The sequence below is a fragment of the Sander lucioperca genome, chromosome 6 (assembly GCF_008315115.2).
Source record: "Sander lucioperca isolate FBNREF2018 chromosome 6, SLUC_FBN_1.2, whole genome shotgun sequence".
NCBI lineage: Eukaryota > Metazoa > Chordata > Actinopteri > Perciformes > Percidae > Sander > Sander lucioperca.
The window spans coordinates 1,156,855-1,177,245 of NC_050178.1; the positions used below are offsets into that span (position 1 = coordinate 1,156,855).

Below are 20,391 nucleotides of genomic sequence, written 5' to 3' on the forward strand. Positions count from 1 at the left end.
TCATATTTCATCAAAGAACGAAAAAGGATAAGTCAGAGAAGGATCTGAATCTAAAAGTTGTACTGTACTTTTCTTATGTCTTGTGTGTATTTTTTATCACCTTCCAAATGTAAACGTCTTCTTGTAATAATTTATTGCACCAAATTCTGATTTCAAAGAGAATAAATAATAGCAAATAGTAAATCTAACAATGCCTCTTACTATTCTAAATGTAATGATGTTGACTTAAATAGGAAACAACATTGTTCTTCTGGCAACATTATTGTAAGATAAACTTTTAAAAGTTAAGTTAAAAGAAAGAAACTCAAACTTACTTCAACACCACGCTGCTCAGGCCGCTGTTGAGAAACCAAACTGTCTGTAAGTTGTAAGTTGTGGAACAGGAAGAGATGCAGTTTATATAGATGCTAATAATGCAGCAAGAGTGTTCGAGAGGCGGGGAATGAGGAAGCTGCATTGTCATGTCTGTACTTAAAGTGTAAATGTATGATGTCGATTATGACAACCCTTAAGTCTGATACTATAGTTGTAAACTTTTAATCCAGTAGGCTATGACCCAACACAAAAATGCAGTTATTTATTGCAGCCGGGCAGTTGTTCTGCTCATTGTCTCATGAACGTAAAATGTGATCTAAAACTTAGTTTATTATCACGAATGTGGTTTGTCTTCATCAAAATGAAAGTTTCAGATATTGTAAAGCATAGAGAGACACAAAAGTATTGATAGGTGTACTATCAACCAGTCAGATTGCTAAAATAAAAGCTTCATTCTGAAAAAAACACCTTGTCGCCAAGGACAAAAGGCGTTAAAGTGCTCATATTATGCTTTTTGCCTTTTTCCCTTTCCTTTATTGTGTTATATTAGATTAAACATGCTGCGCAGCATCTTCATTTTTAAAGCCAAAAAAGTCCCACACAAATGACATGATGTTCCTTTTTGACACTAAAGTTTCCGCAGTGTCAGGTTCTGTCGAGTCTGAGGCCATTGTACAACAGGTGCAGGTACGGCGTAGCGTGCCAAGTTGATGCTTCCTCTGCAGACTGCTTTACACTCGCATGTCACGTGACCAGCTATTATTGCGAATGCAATTACTCATTCAGGTATACTGAATTCAGCTGAACTGAACCAAGAGCTCATGTGTAGACTGACAGTCGGTTGGCTGGATGTGATTGTTTTGCATCCAGGTTCACTGGCAGTAACACCGGTCTGACCCTGACGATACTTTTGCCCCGACAAGCCAGGTACCGGGTCCAGTACTTCCTGAGCTGCTCATCCCAAAAACCGTAGATGACCGGGCTCATGAAGCGGGGGGATGATGTAGACGACCAGGAAGAAGATGTAATGGATCTCTATACTGAAGCTAGGGAAGAGGGAGATGAGATCCGCCTGAAGGGAAGGAACCACGAAGGCAAGCAGGCACAGCAGCAGCTGAAACACAAGACAGATACATCTTAATAGTTGTGATTTAAGAAAATACAACATTTACAAAACCCAATCAGGTCAGCTAATGTCTTTAAACTTGTACAAACATATACATTTTTTACGTGTACCAAAACTTTGTAAACAAACTGTTAGTGAGAAAATTGCACCGACCTGCAGCCCATGAAGCAGCACAGTGTTTCTGGCTCTCTTCACTGATGAGAAGAGAAGTGGGTGGTCGCAGAAAATGGAGGTTTGGAAGAAACTCAGAGGCTGGTAGACAAGGGTGATGAGGAAGTCGGTGACGGGCGGGGCGGCGGTGAGGATGAGGATGACGCCGATGAGGAGGAGGGTGCGAGGGACAGTGCACATCTGGCTGTAGTGCAAAGGGAGGCAGATGGAGATGTAGCGCTCCACTGCCATGCCGGCCAGGATGAGAGGGGTGGAGCGGGTGGTGAGGACCGCCGTCATGATCTGAGGGAAGCACAGAGGTGGAAGAAGAACTCAGCTCTTTCACTTAAGTAAATATAGCAATAGCACAGTGTAGAAATACTCTGTTACAAGTAAAAGTCTTACACTTTTGGGGCGGCAGAAAAATACTCCTAAGATAACAACCCGTTCTCACTCCCAGCGCGTCAAAAAACGACGCTAGTTCAAGGGCCTTTGGTGTCAGATACTGACGCAAAAAGTCTACTCTAGCGTCTTTATGGAACGCACCAGGCATAGCAGTAGCTCAACTGCGGCACTGTAAGATGATGTAGTATAAAGAGCGACAAAGGTAGCAAGTACTACGAAAGGCTAAAGATCTGCGTAAGGACACAGGTTAAGGTGGTGGATGTTGTCAAACAACACATGGACTTTCACCCAGGAGACAGGGGTTCGTGTCCTGTTCTCATCCTGCATGTCACTGAAACTTAGACTTTTTTAACCCCACCCACGATCTTTCCCTAAACTTAACTAAGTGGTTTTATCTTGCATGTTGAAAACTGATGCCAAGTGTCCTGACCAAGTGCATTGAAAACTGACGCCAAATGGCGATACTATGCTGTATATCGACTTTTTTCTCCACCCCTACATTGAGTTGATGACTTACCAGAAAGCAGCAGACGGAGGCGTGGATCATCCTGAAGATATAGCTGACCACATAGATAGCCGTAACAAGGCTGAGCTGCAGAGCGTCGTTGATCACCATGGCGATGAACATGATGTACTGCGGGTTCGTATAGAAGAGACTGCAGTCAAAGATAAACGGGAGCTGAGAGAGATGGCAAAAGGGTTTTTCACCTCAGGCGCAACATTTGACCCACTTCCACCACTGGGTGGCGCTATAGCAGAAAAAAACGCGTTTGGCCCTATAACTCCCACACTTTACACCGGACATTCAAAAACCATCCACGCGTTCCCTGGATCCAACTGAACGATGGTTACGTTTTGTAACTCCAGATTCTATGAGTATAGGCACAGCCCTCTAAGAGCTATTGCTATTGGGTTTATCCCTTCGCACAGTCGTAAAGATTTTCTTTCGCGCCCTGTGCCCCGCACGGGCCTCTCTTACGTCCGCAGATACTGTATATTACAGTGGCGCGACCAGAGATCTGCTCCCAACATCAGCATTTTTCTTCAGCCAAAGCAGGTGGCCCGAATCATGGAGGGCAGTGCCTATATCTAATCTGGAGTTACAATACGTAACTATTGTTCTATTTCGTATAGGCTTCGCCCTCTAAGAGCTCTTGCTATTGGGTTAAGGGCGAAGCTGACGTAGTCAACGCCATCTGCGACACAAGGTCCACAAGCAGAACATAGACTAATTCAACTTCCGGTGGGCGCTTCATAATGTTCATAATTGAATTGAGACAGATTGAGAAGGGTTTCATTCCGCCCGTCTTTCCTGGTGTGAGAAGTAATGGGAACAGAAACCGTCATTCTCTTCTCCTGGAGGGACGCGGGGAAAAAAACATCCTTTGCCCGCAGCTCTGCCAGCTCTGACATCAGAGCAGCTATCTCCCCTGAGATGACACGGCTGTTTCCAAAACACCGTCGAAAAGGAAGGAGGATGCTGGTAAACTTGGGCGTATAGCCTTTTGTGATAAGCTTGACAGCCATGCATTCCTGGGTGGCAATTCCTTTCCCACACCGCGCCCCGCTCTGAGAGCGGGGGCGTGCACATCTGTGTGTTGTCTGTTGCCATAGCAACAGAGAGCACGCCACTATGCTGTGTATTAAGAGAACGCATGGCGGGGCAGTCATCGAGTCAGAGGTCTCCCCGTCCCGCTAGACGGCCGGGAGAGGAATGACTGTGTAGCACGCACATACTGAGTGGGCGCTCGCTCCCGTTGTTTACACAGTGTGGGAGTGACCGGGCTCCGCCTAAGGCACCACGTGTGCAAGGCGTCAGAGCCCTTATCTGAACTCGAGATAGCATGATAGCTTTCACCACGCTGGTAAGAGCCGGGGAAAAGCTGGCGAGTTGAGGCGTGTAGCCGCGTGTTGATTGTTGCCATAGCAACAGAGAGCGCTGAGCCTCAAAAAAATCCCCAGTCAGAGTTGGTTTTCAAATGTTCAAGTGTCCACAGCCAATGTGAACAGGCTCTGCTTTATCACATGTAAATATAGGATGAAATTCAATTGTTGGAGCAATAATAATAATTGAGTTCTCATTTATATGCCACTGTTACATTTTAGACCGCTTATTTGAATTCATCTTTGAATGTTTGTACAAATGTCATGGCTATCCATCCAATAGTTGTTATTGAGTTTGCCTCCTTGCTGCTAGCGCGGCTTATAATTTATATAGAATCAGGGGACATTTTTATTGAAGCAGAAGAAAGTACTTGGTTATCAGTCTTTTATTATTTTTTTTCATTCTAACAATCTGTAATCTATAAATATTCTAAAAACTTACAAAATAAAATACAACAGGGGAAGTTTCATGCTGATATCTAAGGGCGTTTTCACACATACCTCATTTGGTCCAGACTTTCGGACTATTTTTTTTGATCCGAACCAAAATGACAGGTGTGAAACCTTCCCCGCACCACGGTCCGGATCAAAAGACAAAATTTTGGCCCGAAAAAAATAGGTGGTCTCGGTCCGGACCAAACTGAACCATGGTCCGGTTCGTTTATAGTGTGAAAGCATTTTTTGGAAGGTTCGGACTTTCGGACCAAATACAAGAAACTCTGGCAGGCTCTCCTTGTGTTACAAGACCAGGGAAGCTCCTTTAAGGAATAGCTTAGTGCTTAGTGTGTAGGCTACATGAGAGAGTGACGGTGAATGCGCTCAGAGCAGACAGCTGTCGGCTATCAGAGCTGAGAATACATCAGCAGTTTATTTGTTAAGTGGTAGTAAATGTACAGTGTAGGTTTCCGTTTGTCTCTGAATAAATTCTCCAGAAAGAAAGTTTCCGTGTCTTGCTTCTCAACAACACAACAAAACAAAACAAAAAGAGCCGCGGTAGTAGGTGAGAGCAGCAGTCAGTTGAAAAAACTCAGACACAGAGAGAGGATACGAGAGGACGTGAAAGCCCGTCAACAAACCAATCAATTATAAGTCTCTGGAGAAGCAGGTCACGTATGTGATGATGGCAGGACGTAGTTTTGTCACGTTTAGATTTTTAGTGCGCTTGCATAACTGCAGTGTGAAACCAAAACTTACCGGATCAAATGTATACAATGTAACAAAAACATGAACCTTGGTCCGGACCTTGATTCGGACTTTCATGTGTGAAAACGCCCTAATAGTTCATTTTTTTTCTCCTGTTCACCTGGGGTGTCTTAAGGGGGGCCACTGTCTGCAGGTTGACCCTGCACCTGTTGCTTACAAGGTACATCTTGAGGTACTTGAACCTGAACTTTTCGTCTCTGACACCATAGACCATTGGGCTCAGGAACCTCGGCAGAATGTAGACGATTAGGTAGTGTGCATATTTGATTTCTGAGATTCGACCGGGGAAGATTAGCTGTAGAATGATCTCCACACTAGCGGAGATGTAGGAGAGCATGCACATGGCCATCTGGACCCCGTGGATCAGAATGGTGTTCCTGGCTCTCTGGGCGGACATCTTGTCCGTGGAGAGGGCCCGGGCTGCAAACAGGACCCTCAAGTAGGTAAAGACCAGAGTCAAAAACACACAGGAGAAGTAGATGATATCAAAAACTTGTCTTTTGAATGCCAGGATCGGGTCTTTGAACACATTTGGTCGTATGCACAACACAGACTCATGAAAGAAGCTTAGGGACTCCGTTGCTAGCGTAAGAAATAGATCTGTGATATCCGGAGCCACGCATATAAACCACATCCACCCGATAACAATGTAAGTCCTTCTCACTGTGCAGATTTGAGGGTGCCGTAAAGGCTCGCAAATGGCAATGTAGCGGTCTATGGCCATGCTAGCTAAGTTGACCGGCGTGATTCTGGTGGTGAAGACCACCACCAGAATGAAGAAGCAGCAGAAAGTGACGTTAATCTTGTAGAAGGTATAGTTGAGGACAAACAGTATGACTGTGATGGTCAGCTGGATGCCATCATTGATTGATTGATTGAAGAGGATGTAACGAGGGTCTTCATAAAATGTCTGCAGGAAGATAAAGGAAGAGAGAGGGAGTGAAAAACGTAGAGAGGATAAAACAATTCATGGATTAAGAAGGAAGAAGTGTTGGTGTTATTGAGTAAAGTCCTGGATGAAAAGTCTGGATGGCATCATTAACCATCCTGAAGTGAATTATTAATTGTACTATATTAATAATTGTTGATCAGCATGCTGTTTTTTTATATTAAGGGGAAGAAAGAATCCTCCGAGTGAAGAGAGAGAGAAACAAACATAGGTAGGGCTGCATCGATTAATCAGTTTGAGTAATTCTTCAAAGATTCTTTGATTGGATCTTGTTAAATGTGAATATGTTCTAGTTTCTTCTCTCCTCTGTGACAGTAAACTGAATATCTTTAAGTTGTGGAAAAAACAAGACATTAAAGGACGTCATATTGGGCTTTGGGAAACACTGATCCACATTTTTCACCATTTTCTGACATTTTATAGACCAAAATAATAGAGAGAAAATAATCAACAGAAAATAAGTAAGTTGCATTCCTAAAAATAGAAAATCCTCAAATTTAAGAAGCTTTTGTGTGTGTGTGTGTGTGTGTGTGTGTGTGTGTGTGTGCGTGTGTGTGTACCTGGTGTCTTAAAAAGATGACAACCAAGCTGCCGTTGACGTAACCGAGGATGAGCCAGACCATAACTACAATCAGGTTCTTCACCAACGCTGTGGTGAAGGTTTCTCTGACGAGCACCAACTGATCCAAACATAGAGGAAGTCAAAGAGAAAGAAATAGAAATTACTATCAAACACAATGAACCATAATTTATTTTTATTCCATCACTGTTTTATGAGCTGATCAAATAATATTAAAATTTTGTATGCACTATTTCCACTAAAAAGTAAGTTATCTTTCATGGGTCACTCTGTCTCGCCACGATGTAGGACATTAAAAAGTATTTATCAAAATGTTGATGAAATTCTTACACATCAGCCCATAAATGTATATATATTTCTGTGAAAATCAGCTGAGCTGCGAAAGTTATTTTTAAAGCAAACAACCCTTTATCTATTATCACGTTTGTGAATCAGGAGATAGAAGCATGTAAAAGTGAGTTCTCTCTTTAAAGGCTGAATATAATATTTGGGTATGAGGTACCAGACCAGGCTACAAATTGGTGATAGTGTGAGATCAACAACAGTTCATGTGAAGATGCTGTGATTAGACACTGGTGTAATGTTCAGGCCGGAAAGTTTTGCAAAAGCAGGGATTGATGATTAGTTTCAATGTTTATAAAAAAAAAAAGTACTTTTTAAATTTAGCAGTGAACACACCTAAGCCACATCTGCCTAGACCTAGAAGCTTTACATTTTAACATCTAAATTAGCAATACAACTGTACAAGCAAATCAATAATTGGTTATAGTTTTATTAGATGTAAAGATTATTTTCTGAACAATTTCTTCACCAAACCTGATATGTCATGTTGCCTCCAGGACTCACTGATGAACTCATACTTCACTCAGACCTGATAGAGAGGATGAAACACAGAAAATACATACATACATTGACAAATGTATAAAGTCATTGCCCAAAACCGCATACTAATCAATTAAATAAATCTCAAACTTTTATGTATTAAAATGTAACGTATTAAAATTATGATGAATGCACACTACTTTGGTCACAGAGTACGTGTATTTGAGATATCAAAAGTATAATAAAATTATTTGTCTTTATAGGAAATCACATGCTGTAGTTACATAAGTTTCATGTTCTGCTAACTCACTGCTGTATATCTGAGCAGAGACCTGAAGCTGCAGAGCTGAAGGCAATTTGTAAATCTAACCCTAAACCAACGTTGACCTTGTTTTTTAGAAATACATCAAACCACTTTGCTTGGATTTTTTTTACCAAAGAAATTATTTCCTGCTTCCTGCCATGCAGTGCTCTGCCATTATTCTCTTTTCACCTGCAGCCTGATTTGTTTTTTTTCTCCCTTGTCGGACAGCAATCAACCCAACATATTGTTAGAGCATAGTGTTAATTATGTCATTTCTATTAACACAACTGGTGCATAAAGGCAGAGATGTTCTTAAAATGAATATATCAACAACAGTTTGACGTTCCCTTGATTGAGTACACACATAAGAGAGAAAACAAGATTTATGAATATGGATATATCTCATTTAGCAAATTAATCCTTCATTTAAAATAAACCCAAATAACCTTAGCAAAGCTCAGTCAGCTGCTGAAATGTTACAGTTCTGCTGTTTATTTTTCCAGTGCAAAACGAGTAAATTAATCGCAAATGATCACAATGTGACAAAAAACTGGCAGCAGAAAAGTGACTGAGTTTTGGGATGAAAATGCTGGCAAGATGTTAGTCAAATCACTATCAGCTAAAATAATACATCACATGTATGTATTTATCCAAATGAAAAAGCATCTTCTGATACAATGAGTGTTTCAGTTACAATTTAAACACATTGCATTTAAAGTACATTTCTATTATTTAAATCTTGATTTAAAATGTGGACATTTGGATAGAATAGCTGCCAACATGCGAACAAACTCACGTTGTTGTATAGCTTGCCAAAGAGTTAGATTAGAAAGTCAGGAGGTACTGTACCTCACCACCGTCTGGTCCCGCTCCACCTACCTGAGTCCAGGTCACACACTGAAGGCAGACAGCGCGACAGAAGAGTCTTTATAAACACTTTGAAACAAAACTTAATTCATTTTCGCGTCATCGTCAATGTTTGTGAGAGAAGCAAAAAAAGATGAAGATAAGATGGAACTTTTATTAATCCTGAGGGAAATTGTTGTGCAGCAGTCTTGCAAATATACAGAGTTCAAATAAAAACAAAATATGAACACTAAAGATTATCAATAAGGTGCAAAAAACCCAAAAAAAACAATGCCAGAATGTATACATGATGATATTTAATGGCAGTCTTGAGGCTGACAGTGTGGTCAGTAGGACTGCAACTAATGATTATTTATTGATTGATTAAATCTGTTTATTTTCTTGAATAATCGATCAGTTGTTTGATCGATAAAATGTCAGAAAATGGTGAAAAATGTGGATCAGTGTTTCCCAAAGCCCCAGATGATATCTTCAAATGCCTTGTTTTGTCAACAACTCAAAAAAATTCAGTTTACTGTAACAGAGTAAAGAAACTAGAAATTATTCACATTTAACAAGTTGCAAGCGAGAATATATTTCTTTTTTTCATAAAAAAACAACTGAAACTGATTCATCGATTATCACAATAGTTGACAGTTATTTTTATAGTTGACAATTTATCAATTAATCTTTGCAGCTCTAGTGGTCAAAGCAGCGTGTTTCATCCTGTGATGAAACTTTTCTTTTATTCACTGAAGTTCAATGTTGCCAAGTAATGTTGGATGCACTGTAGCACTACAATCGTACCAGACCTAAACTATGTGTGTAAAACCATTTTACTTGGCAGATAGCCACGAGCAGAATAAAAAGAGCTTAAATGCAACTAGTGCAAAGTTGGGATTAGCAAGTTTTCTAAGAGTAAAAAAATAGATTGTAGAGCCTGTTTTTCTTTTACCGTGCAAAAATTTTTTCTAATAAACTTTATTTTTGTTTTAATATTATTGTTTTTAACTGTTTAAATGATAGTTTTAATCAGTCAAGATTCTTATTGTCGGTTAAAGGTCCCATGGCATGAAAATTTCACTTTATTAGATTTTTTAACATTGATATGAGTTCCCCCAGCCTGCCTATGGTCCCCCAGTGGCTAGAAATGGTGATAGATGTAAACCGAGCCCTGGGTATCCTGCTCTGCCTTTGAGAAAATGAAAGCTCAGATGGGCCGATCTGGAATCTCCTCCTTATGAGGTCATAACGAGCAAGATTACCTCCCCTTTCTCTGCTTTGCCCACCCAGAGAATTTGGCCCACCCATGAGAAAGAGAGAGACATCATGGCTTTCAAACGAGCAAAGTGGCAGTTGGTCAAGGCCACACCCCCACCCCCACCCTTCACCTTGCCCCCCCTCCTCAATAGCATTTAAAGCTACAGACACAGAAATGGCACATACTAAGGAAAGCTCATTGTGGGACTGGCTCTAGTGGCTGTAATTCTGCACCTAGGCTGAATTTCGGGAAAGAGACTTCAGATACAGTATTAGGGGACCACTAAGGTCTATATAAAAGAGACTTCAGATACAGTATTAGGGGACCACTAAGGCCTATATAAAAGAGACTTCAGATACAGTATTAGGGGACCACTAAGGTCTATATAAAAGAGACTTCAGATACAGTATTAGGGGACCACTAAGGTCTATATAAAAGAGACTTCAGATACAGTATTAGGGGACCACTAATGTCTATATAAAAGAGACTTCAGATACAGTATTAGGGGACCACTAAGGCCTATATAAAAGAGACTTCAGATACAGTATTAGGGGACCACTAAGGCCTATATAAAAGCATCCAAAAAGCAGCATGTCATAGGACCTATGACGCTAAAATGGTTAATGATTAACATCCCTATTGGTCTTCTACATTCAATTCAACTCTCACTGCAGTTTCATTGTAGGCTTCATGTTTGACATTGGATATTTTCTGTGCGGTTGCGTATGTTCACTTTACAGAGCAGGTACCTTCTCATATGTCTCCTGAAGGTCTGGTCTCGCAGTCCATACACAATGGGACTAACAAAGCGTGGCAGGATCTGGACAATGACATAAAAGGCAAAGCGTATGTCCAGGTACCGTTTGGGCAAAAAGTAGAGCAGACCTTGTTCAAACATGGGCCGCACATACGTAAGCATACATAACAATAACTGAAAACCGTGGAGAAGAATAGTGTTTCTGGCTTTTTTAATGTCTGGAGTTGCTTCCTTGGCAGCAAACAGAATCCTGAAGTAAGTGTAAAAGACAGTGAGCCAAACCAGGACAAGACAAATAATGTGTGACGCGTCCCTCTTCTTCAGGCTGTAAGAGCTCCTGAACACATAATCTCTGACACATAAAACTTCAGAGTGAAAGAAGTGCAGCGGCTCTGTGGCCAGGAGGATGAAGAGATCTGGTAGGATGGAGAACCAACTTGCCATCCAGATCAAACCAATCAGGATGTAGGTGTTCTTGACGGTACAGATCTGTCCGTGGCGGAGGGGGAAGCAGATGGCGATATAGCACTCGATCGCCATGCCGGCCAGGTTTAGTGGCGTGTTGAGGGTGGCGAGGATGGCAACGATCAGCAGGATGAGGCAGAAGGGTACACTGATTGTGTAAAGGGTGTAGCTGATGATGTGGAGAAGAGTTGTCAGGGCCAGCTGCATCATGTCATTCATCACCAGGTGGATGAACAGGATGTACCGAGGGTTTGTGTAAAATATCTGAGTAATAGAGAAGTAACCACACGATCAAATGTTAGACTTTATTAATACTTTCATCATGTTGAGAATAGTCAAATCTTTGTATCGAACAGCCAAATCCAGGTGCAGCCCTACAGTCGGCTATGATTGACTCACAAAATAGTTGAATTACTTGCTAATGATCAGAGCAAGTTTACCACGAATAAATGGCCATTAAATAAAAGCTAACTTGCCGCTCAGAGGTGGATGTTTTCTGTAAATAATGATGTGAAATTTGGTGTTAAGCCTATTTGATTAAGTAACAAAATCACAGATTTAAAGACATGTTTTCACTGAATATGACTGAATGATTCATAAAAAATAGAGAACGTTAAAAGCAGGGACCCAAATCACATGAAAATGATCTAATGCTTATATACACGTGTTTTTGCATTGGAGTAACATTTAGTTTTTAATGCTAAGCCTTTGCTTCAGGTTGATAACATTCTTGTTTCTTTTACAACCTTTTATTATCCTTTATATTTAAATGTTGCATGGTGCCTCATTTTCTAAAAATGTATTTGTTAAAGCTGTGAAAACAATGTACATGAGTTTCAAAATGTAGCACTCGCTTTCTTAAAGCTGAGTGGGAAAGATGAGGGAGAGAAAGTCTTAATATAGTGATAAATATAGTGTAAAAGCTAAGCAGATTTCACACCTGGTGCTTTCTGAAGGTGTGGACCAGAGTACTGTTGATGTAGTTGATGGAGATGCAGAGCGCTGTGACAATCACGTTCTTGATCACTGCTGTGGTGAAGTTGTCCCGCTCATACTCCGTTACAGTTGAAGTGTCGTTGACGGATGAAAAATTCATGTCTAAAATGTCAAAATTCTTTCCCGTCTGTAATAAGCAAAGATCATTATACTAGATTATTGTGTCAAGTTTAAAATGTGAAACGAGACACACTGATCCATGTTATAAATCACTGTTTTCTAAATCTTAATCCTTCTTTAAAACACAATTTGTAATTCCCTGCCTCTTAGTGGAGTATATTCTGGCTCTGTCCCAAACTATTTAACTTATTATGAAATATGTTGTGTTTAAAAACAGATTTTTTGATTCAAATCGATCTTCATTTGAATGATCCAATATTAATTCATAGAATCCTGAGATCGATCTTTTGAAAGGCACTGTTTTAAAGCTGGGGTGAAGATGTTGGTATCATATGAAACTAGACGATGTAAGGAATCCATGTCATGCTAAATACCACTCCAAAGAGAGGTTACATTTTGGCGAAGGAAGAGAAAAAAAACTGCCATGGCATTTTTTACAGATGTATGGCTTTAGGTCAGCTGTCTCTGCATCACATCCTCTGCACTAAAGAAAGCACTTTTTCTGTCTCTATTTAACTGCTTTGGGATCTTCAACAGGGGGTCTGGGACCCTTAGGGGGTCCTCGGAGTCAATGCAGGCGGGCCTCCAAATTATTGTTATTTTTTTTCAAAAATTGAAGTCTTAACATGAATCCAATATATTATCAGCAAATTTAAGTCCCCACTGCTGACTGGCTTATAGGTAGCCATCCACAGATACAGTTAATCATAAGGATTCAATGTGCCACATATTTATGTAACATTAAAACATTATTTATAAAATCATGCCAGCAATTATTAATTTAACAGCTTAGTATTCTATGCACTTAAAAGCTATGTATAAAGGTGTTAGGCCGCCCACACGTTATTGTAGGCCCAGTTTAATACGCAACTTAATTTTATACAATATTAATAGTAGGGGGTCCCTGTTCAGTCTCTCTTTCAGTTAAGGGGTCCTTGGCTTAAAAGCTGAAGACCCCTGGGTTAGAGGGTTCCTTTTACAATTTACAGCATTAGTTCACTGAGAATCTCTTTCACATTCAAGCGAAATTGGTGTTGTAACTGAAATATCAGTGATCAAATTGAATCGGAAATCAAATCGAACCTAGTTATTCAGATTCATATTGATTCAGGAAATCAGTGGCGATACCCAACCCTATTTTGAAATCATTTCAGAGCAGATTATAAAGCTGCACCGAGTATTTGCTTTGTCTAAGATAATAGTTGAGCATAATTCCCTCAGAGGAACCACAATCACTCTGGGAAGCCAGTAATATTTAATTTTACTGAATATTACAGAAAATATCCTTCTCCATCACAGACAGAATACATGATACAAACTAAAGTAATAAAACATGTGATATACACAATAATACAAACATACACGGTCCATATAGTATCAGTTCAATGCAGTTGAAGCAGTAGGCTTGACTAGACTATAGGCTACTTACCCAGCAGGACAACACATAACACCAGTCTGGTGAGGGTGTTGATGTTTATAGATGTTGATGGAACACATTTGGGATTATGTTGGCCCATATTGTGTGGGTGCGTGTATCATTACCAAACCGTCCAAGTCACAATGCATATTTTAGTGTTACGTTCTAATTGGAAAGAGTTGAATCGCCCCTGTCTGCATGTGTAAGATAAGAAGATAAAAAGATAAGTAAAAAAGAATCAGGGCTAGGGCTGCAACTAAATTTTCTCGATCAACCGATTAGTTGTTTTTTATATAAAATGTCAGAAAATGGTGAAAAATGTGGATCAGTGATTCCCAAAGCCCAAGACGGCGTCCTCATATGTCTTGTTTTGTCGACAACTCAAAGATATTCAGTTTACTGTCACAGAGGAGAGAAGAAACTAGAAAATGTTCACATTTAATTCTGGAATTAGAGTATTACTTTTGTTTTATAAAAAATGACTCAAGCCGATTAATCGATTATCAAAATAATTGGCGATTATTTTAATAGTTGACTAATTCATTAATTGATGTAGCTTTGTAGCTCTACTGTCTAGGGCTGGGTACTGAATACAAAACATTTTAAGCATAGACCGAATTGCCTCTAAAGTATCGAGTATCGAAAAAGTATCATTCAATACTCAATTTCAATACCTTTTATTAATAAATCTCATCAGCGTCAGTGAGCCAATCAGCACGCAGCATGCTTCTACCAAGCTCTAATAATGTTTGTGATAGGCTGTCTAACGTTACACATCGTAGAGACACGCACGAAAAACTCTTCGTTACACAGACTGGGCTCACGTAGTAGGTGCTGAAAAATAAATTAAAAGATATGTGCCATGTGGCTGGGTTGGCTCACTGGGTAGAGCAGGCGCATATATACTGAGAGGTTTATGCCTCGACACAGAGGTCCAGGGTTTGAATCTGACCAGTGATGATTTCATACAGTGCAATGTACATAGCGGAAACAACGTTGTGCGACTGCCCTATTTCTGATACTGTAGCGGCACAAATTTTACCGTGGTGGACCGTCGCGGTAATATTAACATAGAGGAAACACTGATTACTGACATTTGGGTGCCTGGAGGTTGCGAATTCGGTTCTGACCTGTAGCACTTTCCTGCATGTCATTTCCCCTCTCTCTCCCCTTTCATGTCTAAGCTGTCACTAATAAAGGCCTTAATGCCAAAAAGAAATATCTTAAAAAAAAAAACAACAACAATAAACATTACTGCATTTTAATCTTGACTTTCATAGGATACCACTCGCTAAGCTTCTAGCTGCCAATTAATTAAGCATATTAATTAAGCATGAATGAGCAGAATGAAAATACAGCGAGAGCAAGTCCCAAACCAACGGCCTCTTATTTATCTGGTGAACTCCAGCAGATGGATTTCATTCGTCAGTTCTTCAACACAAAGCAAATAAAGAGCATGTCAGGGTTCATGTTACACAGCAATTAAGTGAGGACAGACGTAATAACAGGTAATTCAAGCAGGGATCATTTGCACATGAGTAAACATGAGTGGTAGTTTCCCCTGGCCCGTTCTACAAAACCTCCTTAGTTTTAAGATATTCTTCAAAGTCATTTTTCTAGGTTTTCTAAGAAATTGCTCCTTAGTAGGAGTTATCTATTATTGTCCAAGATTAGTTTTATTTTAATAAAGGATTTCAGGGTTCAACAATAAGGGTTGCCCGATGTTCCAGGGGCAAGTAAATGTAACATTTTACTTGCCCGTTTGGGCAAATATGAGCGTTTGTTTAGTTTCCTGGGAAGAGATGAAAGGACAGCATTGCAAATGGGGAATCAATTATGAGCAGACCTAAGCAGACTAACACTGGGACACTACTGGCGAAGCGCTGCAAAGTGCTGAAAGTGCCGTAAAGTGTAAATGCGTGCGCGACCTGGCTGTTCATACCAGCAGCGCATTTCTCCGCACCGGTTACAAAACGATCCTTCTCCACTCTACAGAACGTCTCTCTCTTTCTCTCTCCCTCTGTGTGTGTGTGTGTGTGTGTGTGTGTGTGTGTCACTCTCTCTGTCTGTCCGTCCGTCTCTCTCTTTCTGTGTGCCTGATCACGTGTCTCGCTTTAGACACAGCTGAGAAGTCTAGACAGCCATGAACCTGGGTCTTTTTATTAGGGCCCGAGCGCCGACAGCGGCGAAGGCCCTATTGGAACAGAAGGAATTATTTTCTGCAAATGAATTGGCTTTTTGAGGGGCTTAACATATTCAAAAACTCATCAAAATTGGTAGTTGGGCGCACAAAAATGGCTCGCTGGCGCCCCCTACAAAGTTAAAGAAATTGAGCCCCTGCAGGGCGTTTAACGTAGACTCACGAAAGTTGGTACACATATGTAACATGTCAAGATGTACAACAAACGTCTTTGGTGCCATACCCTAAACCCAACAGGAAGTCCGCCATTTTGATTTCAAAGTTCGAAATTAGTGCGATTTTGGCCATTTCCACATGTCGTACTTTAACGAACTCCTCCTAGAGATTTCATCCGGCGGACTTCAAATTTGGTCTGTACCATCTCAACACCTTAAAGATGAAAAGTTATTAAAAGAACGCCCCCTTTCATAACATTTGAACCGTTTAAGGTAGAGTCTTGTGTGAGGTGTCATTGAACTCAGCAGAGAGTTCCTTCTTCATTGGTGATGGTTTGGCCCGCCCCCCTGTGCCTAAGCCACGCCCCCTTTCATAACTGGTGACCCGTTTAAGGTAGAGTCTTGTGTGAGGTATCACTGAACTCATCAGCGAGTTCCTTCTTCATTGGTTATGGTTTGGCCCGCCCCCTATGCTTAAGCCACGCCCCTTTCATAAGTGCTAACCCATCTAAGGCAGAGTCTTGTGTGAGTTATCATTGAAATCAGCCGAGAGTTCCGTTTTCATTGGTCATGGTTTGGCCCGTCCCCGATGCTTTAGCCACACCCCATTTCACAGCTAATTAACTGTATGACGAAGAGTTTTGTGTAAGGTATCACTAAACTCAGCGGAGACTTCCTTATTCATTGGTCATAGATTGTGCTTCCTGCTTTTTACAGTGCAGACACTTTGCTGCTTGCTCCTGCCTCTGCTTGCATATTTCTGCTGATAATCTTACTTTTCCTCTGAGAGAAACTATGAGCAGCGGCTCTTGGATACTTACAAATCACTGGACTATACATTTTTTGTAGACATAGTAGGCTATTGCCATATTTCAACATTTTTCTGCATGAGCGTGGCCTACCAATAGCTCAAGCCTGTCCTAAAGTGATTGTAGCTAAAGCTAATTAGCAGCAAGATGCCTCCCTTCTCCATGGAGGACTACTACAAACTCCTTCAGAAGATTGTTATTCTGGAAACCAAAATTCAACGGTTAGAAGTAAACCTGGAAGTGAACGGATCATGTGGAAATGACACCACTTTACCATTGACCCAAAACAATGGACAGAAGCATGCCAACACATGGCTAACTAGCACCAGCAAGACTACGGACAAACAGGAGGGCTGTGGAATAGGTAATAAATCAACAAGTGGTAGTCCTCCCTGGAACTCTTTTGGTGCAAAGCCTAAGAGTAAATCATTTTCCTGGGAAGGACGACTAACGGGCAGGGCACAGCGCCCTGAGATTTGTGATATGAACGGCTGGCCTGCATTACCATCCAGGCAGAGCGGCTCTTCAACCCCTGTACTCAGTAGGACACAGCCGTGGACAGCTGCAAAAGGGAGAATTAGCAACTAAATGCCTCCCCAACCAACCCGTTCTCATTCCGAACTCGTAAAATAAGGACGTTTGGACAGTGGCTGTCAGCGTCTGATGTGACGAAAAAGGCGTCTTTCAGCGTGTTTGTGTAACGCACTGGGGAGAGCAGCAGTTAGATAGGATTTAGCGAGTAGTATGTAAGGGCGAATTTCCGCGTATGGAGGTTGGTTGGGGTGGTGGATGGGTCAAACAAACACAGGACTTTCACCCAGGAGAGCGGGGTTCGCATCCCGCTTGTCTCGCTTGCTATAGTCACTTTTTATTTTCCTCCCGCGTGTCACAGAACCGTACGCCCACCCACGACCTTTTCCTAAACCCAACCATCCCGTTCTTCCCGTGTGTCACGGAACCGTAAGCCCACCCACGGCCTTTTCCTTAACATAACTGCGTCAAAAGAGACGGCAATAGTCCCGACCAAGCGCGTTTACTTATAGCGCTAAAGGGACGCCAATAGTCCCGACCAAGCGCGTTTACTTATAGCGCTAAAGGGACGCCAATAGTCCCGACCAAGCACGTTTACTTATAGCGCTAAAGGAGACTTTTAGCGTCAATAAGAACGACAAAGGCACCTCACCAAGCGTCCGTATTTTACGAGATGAGTGTGAGAACAACTGAATGTGCAACTGGATAACAGATTTGCTCCTCTGCTGCAGGACACTGGACATGACCTGGATTGCGTCTCATCGTCACACAGCATGGTAAGGACTGAGAGCAATTCAAAAAGTAAAAAGCTACAGGGAAAGCTAACGACTGGGCACCAAACTTTGATTGTGGGTGACTCTGCTGTAAAAGACATAAAAAGCAGTAAAAACACCAAAATTCTCTGTTTTCCCAAAGACATGGTGTCTGACTTAGCCCAAAGAATCCCGGATATCATGGCAGCACACCCAACTGTGAAAAACGTTATACTGCATATAGGGTCACATGATGTTGTAAAGCAACAGTCTGAAGTGCTGAATCGTGACTTTATGAATCTGCTGAACACAGTTAGCTCCCTAAACGCGAAGGTGTTTATCAGTGGCGCTATACCGCCAGTCAGAATAGGAGCTGAGAGATTCAGCAGACTGTTGGCACTGAACAAATGGCTTTCAACTGCATGTACCATCCACTCTCTGCGGTTCATTGACAATTTTAACATTTTCTGGGACCGCAGACATCTTTTTAAAGCAGATGGACTTTTCCTTAACAAGCCAGGAGTAAAGCTGTTCACCTCTAGCCTACTTTACTTTCTGCACCACAGATCGGCTCCCTCGGCCAAGGACACAGGACAAGATAAATCAACACAAACAAAACAAGAGGAAGACACAACAAAGTGTGGCAGTGAGCCACCACAGCCCCCACCTGAGAAAAGATTTGACCATGGAGGACCACAGAGCGGAGACGAGAAATCTCAACCCCCCTTTTCACCCGTCCAACACTCCTCAAACCCCCTTACCAACACCGACGCCTTTGAGGATCCATCGCTCTCCCCACTCACCCTTTCCCCTGTTTCCCCCTGCCACATGTTGGGGTTCACTGACCGGATGGAGCAGCTGGTAGATGCTGGAACCAAGTTTGCCCCACTACCTTCTCCCATCACTCGCCCCCAGCATCAAACTGACCCTGTTTGGACTCAACCACTGAAAGAAAAACACCAGGCACCTCTGCCCCCTCAAGGACGGCAGCTAACTCCTTCTCCCCAGACTGATAAGTATGCTTGTGTACAGAATGAAACAAGCTTCAACTGATATGTGCTGGGCCCAGGCTGCACGCCTAGTGGCACTCATGACTCTTTCCAGGACAAGCCTGGGCCCTGTGTATTCAATTCTTCGTCAATCAATGTTGTGATAGGTAATAGAAAAATAATGGTGACTCCGCTAAGTAAGAAAAAGAAGCACTTAACTGCCAACTTAGCAAATTTAGCATCCATTCCTCGTCAGCCACAGCCTGTCCCAAAAAACGAGACAGATAATTATTTTAACACACTAACATTAGCCTTACTAAACATCAGGTCTTTGGCAGGAAAATCATTTATAATCAATGATTTTATTATTAAGCACAATCTTGATTTTATGTTTTTAACTGAAACCTGGTTAGACCATAATAATAGTGACGCTGTTCTCATTGAGTCAGCTCCCCCTAACTTCAGTTTTATGAGTGAGAATAGAGCGAATAAGAAAGGAGGTGGAGTCGCCATTTTGTTTAACGACTCGTTCCAATGTACTCAAATAGCTTATGGAAACTTTGCTTCTTTTGAATATGTGGCTCTTCAGTTAAGGTCCCCCTCTCGACCTATATTTCTAATTATCTACAGGCCACCTAAGTACTGTGCATCCTTCTTTGATGACTTTAGTGGACTGCTGTCTTTAATCTGTATTAACTTTGACTGTGTAGTTATTGCTGGTGATTTCAACATTCATGTTGACAACCCCCAGGATAGAGGGACAAAAGAACTGTGTTGCATTTTTGAGAACTATGGACTGACTCAGCATGTGACGGAGCCCACACACAACAAGGGGCACACTCTGGACTTGATTATCTCTAAGGGTTTGAACATTTCCAAGGTTGTGGTGACTGATGCTGCTCTCTCTGATCATTCCTGTGTTTTCTTTAATGGCACTATCTCTGTGCACAAAAGTGTCTAAACAAAGTTAATAAGAAAACGGTATATCACTGACAACACCAGTGAAACATTCATTCAGCTTTTCTCGTTCATACCCACCCTCTCAGAGGTCTCAGTCACTGAGCTTGTAGACAATTGTAATTGTAAAATTACAAATGTTATTGATGCCATTGCTCCCATTAACATAAAAACTGTCTCTGATAAGAAAAGATCTCCATCTAGAAATGCCATACTGGTAAGAACAGAAAAAAGAGAGTGTCGAAAACCAGAATGCAGGTGGCGAAAAACTAATCTCCAGGTCTACTACAACACCTATAAAGAGAGACTTCGCACTTATAATTTGGAACTGAGGAATGCAAGGCGGTCCTTCTTCTCGGACATTATTGCCAAAAACAATAATAATTCACGTGCTTTGT

At 41.4% G+C, this 20,391-nt stretch overlaps 2 protein-coding genes and 1 pseudogene across 2 annotated transcripts; all 3 read right to left on the bottom strand.

Annotated features, from left to right (window-relative positions):
* On the bottom strand, window positions 1–2,645 carry LOC116050317 (annotated as a pseudogene).
* A 1,112-nt stretch (window positions 2,646–3,757) lies between these two features.
* On the bottom strand, window positions 3,758–7,440 carry LOC116050318 (odorant receptor 131-2-like). Its single transcript, XM_031300294.1, has 4 exons — window positions 7,429–7,440; window positions 6,593–6,712; window positions 5,184–5,993; window positions 3,758–3,787 (listed from the first exon to the last, which is right to left on the bottom strand). Exons 1-4 carry the CDS (start codon window positions 7,438–7,440, stop codon window positions 3,758–3,760), a joined length of 972 nt encoding a protein of 323 aa, XP_031156154.1.
* Window positions 7,441–10,533: 3,093 nt separating this feature from the next.
* Window positions 10,534–12,163, bottom strand: LOC116050320 (odorant receptor 131-2-like). The gene is made up of 2 exons (XM_031300295.1): window positions 12,008–12,163; window positions 10,534–11,331 (listed from the first exon to the last, which is right to left on the bottom strand). The coding sequence occupies exons 1-2, from the start codon at window positions 12,161–12,163 to the stop codon at window positions 10,534–10,536; spliced, it is 954 nt and encodes a 317-aa protein (XP_031156155.1).
* Window positions 12,164–20,391: the final 8,228 nt, after the last annotated feature.